Source organism: Montipora foliosa, chromosome 6 (genome assembly GCF_036669935.1).
Source record: "Montipora foliosa isolate CH-2021 chromosome 6, ASM3666993v2, whole genome shotgun sequence".
NCBI classification, from domain to species: Eukaryota; Metazoa; Cnidaria; class Anthozoa; order Scleractinia; family Acroporidae; genus Montipora; species Montipora foliosa.
The window spans coordinates 13,874,496-13,881,995 of record NC_090874.1 but is presented as its reverse complement, the minus strand read 5'-3'; the positions used below and the strand labels follow the sequence as shown (position 1 = coordinate 13,881,995).

Genomic DNA, 7,500 nt, shown 5'->3' with positions numbered 1-7,500 from the left:
AGCTCTCACAGAAGTGGATTCAACATATTGACGGCTGTAATCGACGATGTTTCTTTGCTACTGATAAATTTGCTGGCAAATATTAATTTTGCATATTGAGCAAAGGAAAGGAACTTTATTTAAGTGTCTAGTCGATTTAGTGCTGGAGCACTAATTTAACGCAAATTCAATGCAAATCAAGTCAAATGCTGGTTTTTGAGGAGAGGGGAAACCAGAGTATTTATTGTGTGCTGACCTCTTCATAGTTGAATAACTCATTCAAAGAAACTTTACGACAAATCTTCTGAGAACTATTTACAACAGATAACATTTTACTACAAGCATAGTTAATGGCGGAAGATGGGTAGGAAGAGCAGTGAGACTCTTTGAAGTACATGTAGGTTATTGTTCAACTTTTTGAACAAAATGGCGTCGTTCGAGTTCGGTTGATTAATTATGCCACAAGATATATTATAGAAATTGCCAAAAATTTTACACATTCCTGAATCAAAACTACTTATAACCTTATAATTTTACCATGTTACTGGTAAGTCCATGGAAATTTCCATGTCCAAGGCTGGACCAAAACTATAATAATCTTGTAATTTTCCAAGTCAGTGGCAAATCCATGGAAATTCCCATGTACAAGGCTGGATCAAAAGTACTTATAATCTTATAATTTTGTGATGTCACTAGTAAATCCATGGAAATTTCCATGTAAACAACTAAATCAAAACTATATGCTGTGAGTCACCAGGTGAGCAGCGGCAGTAATCTTGATGGTCTCCCTGTGTGCTATATGCCAGCAAAAGTTTGGTTTCTCAATTTTGTGTTTGTCTGTCCGGATGATTTGACATCATTCTGTGATCCTAGCAACAGAAAAAAAAGAATTTTAGTCAAAATCATGGAAGGTTTATATTGAGAGCTTTTTTAGACCCTAGCAAAGGCATATGGATGGTTCTTATGGCAAAACATGGCAATCATAAAAGATATTCATGTTAACGATTATGAGCAGAAGGTGAGATTCTGATTCTGTTGCATAAATATCATTACGTATCACTAATACTCCACGTGGCTTGTCTATAACTTCGGCCGTTAACTTGTTTTCCTCTCTCAAAAGTACCAATTTTTTGCATAGAATAACCTTTTAGAATGATGTTCTGCTTTTTGAGATGGTACTTTTTGATTTGGGGGCGCATTGTGACAAAAAATGTCATCACTTTAGGGGACGCATATGTTTATTATGCGTATGTGATCGCTTTTGCTTGTGTTCTTTTTATCACGTCGCTAAAAAACAATCAAAAGATATTTGCGGAAGGTCAGTTTCTCTGAAATTTGAAAGGGTGATTGCTAAACAGTGGAGAATGGGTCTTTACTATCAATAAAAGTCCCTGTGTTTTGCATGAGAATAATGCGACTTTTGTTTCGTGAGTGATGTGATGTTTACCTTTGTCCTTGTTATGCAAGTTTTGACAGGGAATATTAATTTACTTGGACACAAAAGATGCAACACTTAGTGGGCAAAATATTTTAAGTAAATACTTGGAAAAAATTTCACAAAATTGTCCATATTTCAGTTATAAGACATCTTTTATGCAGTTGAGTGAATAGCAAAAAATTCTTTGTCTTAAATCATTGAGTTGTTTCAATGTATTAAATACAACTGCTAGCTTTAAAAGTTATGCATACGGTTAGCTCTTATTAACCGAGCAGGAGGTCTGTATGGGAGAATCTTGACTGAGGTCGTGAGTACAGACCGAATGCGGTGAGGTCTGTACACACGACCGAGGTCAAGATTTTCCCATACAGACTGACTAAGCTTGGTTAATAAGATGTTTATTATATGGCAAACAAAAACAAATTATTAGGTTTAAACCTGGTGTGTACTAACTTTAATTTTGCTTGTGAAGGGCGATGAGTGGTGATGAGCTGAACTTAATGCTGCCAAAGTTTGTTCGTCCTCCTTACCTTTATCTCTCATCCTGCTTTTTGGCATTTCTTATAAAACTCATTAATAATTCATGATGGGAAAACAACAGAAATGTTTTATTAATCAATATCAGTATTTCTGATACAGCTTTCTCTTCATTTACATAAATGTTTCTTTCAATTTTCACGGTTAAAATGTCTTGAATCACCAAAAATACCTAGTGTACATTAACACTTAAATGCTGACATTTCATAAGCACAATACAATATTTGCGCCCGTATTGTAGCAGATATAAAATGTCTCGCCTTCAGCTCGACATTGTGTATCCGATACAATATGGTCGCTCATATTGTATTTAGTACATAAAATACTCCACATTTTTGCATGTTAGCTTTCAACTTTTCACTGCAAAACATTATCGGTCTAGATGCCAGTCAGAGTCTGTATGGGTAAATCTAGACCATGGTCACTATCAATTTCAGCCAATCAAATTTGTGAATAACAATTTGGTAGATCCCAGGCCTTGTGAGACGGAGCCAATACTAACTTCCACATCTCACTCGCATCACTTCAATGGCAAATGTAACAACTAGTTAAATAATTTTGTAATTTCTCCATGCCACTTGTAATCCATGGAAATTTTCATGTTCAAGGCTGGATCAAAACTACTCATAATCATATAATTTTGCCATGTCACTAGTAAATCCATGGAAATTTCCATGTAAACAACTACATCAAAACTATTTATAATCTTGTAAATGTTTCTTGCCACTTGTAATTCTATGGAAATTTATATGTACATGTACAAGGCTGGATCAAAACTAGTTATTATTTTCTGTTATTGAAAGTAGTTGTATATTGTGGGGAGAATCATTTTACACCGCTTTCTACTAATTGTTCAGTAATTAAGTTATCGCACTATATGTATTTATGCAATATCAATGTTATGGGATATCTGTAGACCCCGAGCGAGCGCGACTTCTATAGTGTCAGCGAAGGGATCACTGGCCAGTTTCCCTTCCAAGTACTAACCCCACCCGAAAGGGCTTATCTTCAGTGGACCAACGAGAATGGGCTCCCTTACTCTACCTGGGCAATGACAGTAAATGTTCCTTAATTAGGAAATAGACCAATTTTGATGTAATTTAAAACAATGAACATGATTTTGAGGCTCAGGGGAAACTCATACAAATCCTTATTTTTATTTCCCAGAGCCTAGAAATCAGGTTCATTGTTTTAACTTGAATTTTAATATATCGAAGTTAGTCTATTGCTCTTGTGGCACTAGTTATTATTTTCTGTTATTATACCAAGTCACAGGTAGATCGCTTAAGTGGTTGTTGACATGTGTCAACAGAAACAATTATATTCTTATCAAGGTGTAAACCGTATTAAGTTGCATTACTCGAGTTATGCAAGGCCACGTTTTTCATCAGAATTTCTTCCGTTTGGAGCTCGATATTTTGCTGTGAGAATTTAGGGACAAAACTTTAATTATCTCAGTAAATTGAAATCACCTGATTCTTCCATTTTTTGATTTTCAAACCCATTACACCAGAAGAAGTTAAAACAGGAAATTTTATCTCAACCAAATAATAAATCCTGTGCCTTATACTCCTGCCCTACACAACTGCTTAAATATTCGTGCTATATCATAACTCCAGTCCTTTCTCATATTTTTTGTTTATCAGTTACACCTGGTGCCTATCCTTCAAAACGTAAGATTTCCAAAAGAACGCCAATATCTAGAAGTGAGACGAAAAGAACCCCTTATAATTATCGACCAATATCTCTTTTGTCTAATTGTAATAGGGTTTTTGAAAAACTATCATACTATCAGATAAAGGAATTGATTGACAAAAACAATCTAATGTACTCCTCACAGTATGGCTTCAGCAAGTCGCATTCCAGGGAGGCCACCCTGTGGACCCTGTCCATGGACCCCTTCATGGACCTGGTCCATGGACTACCCCAGTGGACCACCCGTCATTTTGTTTACAAGTTACAGGCAGAAAAAATCTTAAGACGAAAGAGAGATTTTACCACAATTGCTTGTTATCTCGCAATCTGATTGGCTAATTTGCAGTTGTCGACAAGAGTCTAGACAACGCTGTACGCGTCATGCTCGCGTCATTTTGTCACGCAATGTAATAGCCAATCAGGAACGTCCATTTTGGGAAATAAACCAATCATATTGCGACAAAGTTATATGATTTTGGTCACGCTGTGAAATAAAAACTTTCTTAGGCGTTGAATATTGTGGTAAAAAACAAATCGAAAGTGGTTTAGCGTTGTCTGTACTCTTATCGACAACGATATTCGTCATCACAGTGGTCAAAATTTGTTGTGGGCACACTCGGCTGCGCCTCATGAGTCCACAACATTTTGACCACTATGATGACGAATAGCTTTGTCGATAAAAGTATAGACAACGCTGAGCCACTTTCGATTTGTTAAAGTTACCCTCACTTATCTTGACAATTTAGTGATAGACACATAAAAATTTGAGGTGCTTCCAACGGGATTCGAACCCATGGCCTCTGTGAAGCCGTTGCAATACTCTACCAACTGAGCAACCAAGCCTCTCCCTCAAGTGAAGGATTATTCTTAATTGTCAATTTCTTCCAAGTGAAGAATTATCGTTCATTTTGGAGTCTGAAAGCTTGATAGGGATCGTGGGAAATGAACATATTTCTATTAAAAGCCGAACCTTAATGTCTGGACTCGCAGGACTCGAACCTGGGAACATGTGATTAAGAACCCCTTCACTTAACCACTAGACTACCATATCACTAACAGCGAGGCTGTCAATAATTGTTTTTTTCCTAAATTGGCGCTGTAAACGTGTATTAACACCCGCTAAGAAGCAACCTTACACAGTGAATAATGTCAGTTACCCAACTTCAAGATAAAGCTAAGCATTTTAAAATCAAGCTTCAGACTTAACCACTATTCAGCAATGATTTTATGTACATACTAATTAGTCTTGATAAATAATCGGGACATTTTCTAGCCAGTTGATCTTTAGTGGTTAAGTGGATAAAAACAGTTCCTGCAAAGTGGGTGCTCCAGGTTCAAATGCTGTCCAGGGGCTGCTTTTATGTTTTTTTTTATTTGCTACCACAAGTCCTGGGACAGAGTAATCTAAATGGAGGATTATACTTCATTTAGAGCAAACTGACAATGAAGGATAACCCTTCATTTGAGGAAGAGATCGTGTTGAACTGGCCTATGAAGTCACTAGGTTGGGCTCATTTGTTGCGGTGAAGGAATGAAATGAAAGTGCGAGTTACAGACAAATCCCTTTAGAGCCACTAAATAGGTAGTATATAGTTGTCTACAAGAGACGATTTTTTATTGTGTCACAGCAACTCCTTGTAGCTTAGAGACACAACACTTTCTGCAACAGGTGAGCAGTTCTAAGGATGGCCGATAATTGTACACTTCCAAGGAAGTCAGGTACATCTGGCTTGCCAAACCAGGTCTTTGCACCCTTTGATATGCTTCCAAGAGCAACAATCACGATAGGTATTATTGCGACTTTCGAGGCTCCATGAATCCTTCAAATGCTAGTTCCTGGTACTTTTCAACCTTCTCCTCTTCAGTTCTGATGATGTTCAGGTCCGCTGGCACAGCTATGTCAATAAGTGTCCATTTCTGTGTGTCTTTATGCACTTTAGTAATATCTTCTTCTTTTACACTACGTCGTGGTTTTCGTAGTAGTTTAGTATAGTTGAGGAAAGCGTGACACTTAGTTAACGTGACCTGTCGAACTATAAGTTGATAAATAGATCAGTGACTCGCCTGATACGAATCGAAAGTATTGTTGCTTAAACAAACTTGCAAATATGCTGTTTACGTGTTTCAAACACAGTCGATGTATTACATCGTGGGAACTTGTCCTTTCTTCCACTAGGATTTCATGAAGGAATCTAAACGCCTAGTTCTTCAGGATTTACGTAAGAATCGATATGTAAGTAAGACGTTATAGACCTCTTTCATAACGGTGGCCAAATCAAATATTCTTCTGTTTTAATGCTAATAAGCATTTCTAGCCAAATTTCAAAAGAATATTTGTTTCAAAACGAGGGTAGTAGGTTTAATTAACATAAATGCAAAAGAATGTAAACATGGTCGCTATTTATGAAAGTGGTCTATGTTCACGTTCGAATTAGGATCTTTACTATTACGGACACATCATATGCTCCCTCACATATTCCAGAACCCAAACTTTATCCCCACGAACGCACTTGATTCACCTATGATTATTAATAATACCGTGACACCGTTGCAATTCCTTCATCCGGTGTGATTTTAACACTTGCTGTTTCTTACTAATCATTTTGTCATTTAATCAAGGACATCTAAATCAAGCATTGATATTAAACCGTAAAACATCAGTGCTATTCACGTTACTCACGACTGAAAAACTTCATCCCTTGCAGTATATTACATTTTTTTTAAACAATGGCCATATTGCGTAAAAAGATTAAAAAGACTTGGTCCCTTGCAATACTGACATATTTTAAAGAATGATGGCCACATTGCGTTTAAATTGACCTTGCGTTTCCTTAGATTCTGTTTCGACTGGTACAACATCGTGACCGCCATTATCAAATTGTGTACATGTTCGGTACTGATTTAATCTCCCCTCTTCAACATCAATTTCTTCGTTTGTAAACGGCCACTCCTCTACCTGGACCCTGGACACATTGAATTCTACGTACAACTATACTTAACAGCAGGGGCAGCTGTAATGTTAACTATTACTACTCATACATATACTGAAATTGTAACCTTGCCTTGTCTTGGCTGTCGGTTAAATGTTGTTGATGGAAATGGGTTCTTTATTTGTGTTTATTTTAGTGCAAAGTTAGATCACAATCCGCCACTGGTGTCAATATCAGTCAAGTGCCGGAATTCACGTACTGTCAGCAGCACTTCTTGATATAAACACACAAGCAGCTGTCTCAAAGAAGAACGCAGTCTTATGAGACAAAAAGAAGTCCAAAGCAGAGAGAAGCCTTACAAATGCAAACAATGTGGCAAGTGTTTTAGCGTAGCGGGAAGTTTAAGGATACATGAAAGAGTCCATACTGGACAACAGCCTTACGAATGCAAACAATGTGGCAAGTATTTTAGTCAAAGTCAATATTTAACGATACATGAAAGAGTCCATACTGGAGAAAAGCCTTATGAATGCAAACAATGTGGCAAGTCTTTCAGCGTATCAGGAAGTTTAAGGAACCATGAAAGAGTCCATACTGGAGAGAAGCCTTATAAATGCAAACAATGTGAGAAGTGTTTTAGCGAAGCAGGAAGTTTAAGGAAACATGAAAGAGTCCATACTGGAGAGAAGCCTTATAAATGCAAACAATGTGGCAAGTGTTTTAGCGAAGTAGGAGATTTGAGGAGACATGAAAGAGTTCATACTGGAGAAAAGCCTTATGAATGCAAACAATGTGGAAGGTGTTTTAGTGTACTAGGAAATTTAAAGCAACATGGAAGAGTCCATACTGGAGAAAAGCCTTATGAATGCAAACAATGTGGCAAGTGTTTTAGCCAAACAAATAACTTAAGGAGACATGAAA

The 7,500-nt window shown here is 37.1% G+C and overlaps 2 protein-coding genes across 3 annotated transcripts in view; both read left to right on the top strand.

Annotated features, from left to right (window-relative positions):
- The window catches only part of LOC138006744 (zinc finger protein 709-like), a 108,513-nt gene that overhangs the window by 37,272 nt on the left and 63,741 nt on the right, over positions 1-7,500 (top strand). Inside the window, exon 1 of one of the 2 annotated variants that reach the window (XM_068853252.1) lies at positions 866-997. The exons of the other annotated variant lie outside the window; for it this stretch is intronic. The gene's annotated coding sequence lies outside the window, so the exon portion shown is untranslated. Of the gene's footprint in view, positions 1-865; positions 998-7,500 lie in introns of those variants that run through there. 2 annotated transcript variants of the gene reach the window in all.
- Positions 1-7,500, top strand: part of LOC138005058 (zinc finger protein 721-like) — a 46,391-nt gene that overhangs the window by 38,381 nt on the left and 510 nt on the right. Inside the window, exon 5 of the mRNA XM_068851348.1 lies at positions 6,868-7,500. This exon is cut by the window's right edge and continues 510 nt beyond it. Coding sequence (XP_068707449.1) covers positions 6,868-7,500 — 633 coding nt within the window. The remainder of the gene's footprint in view (positions 1-6,867) is intronic.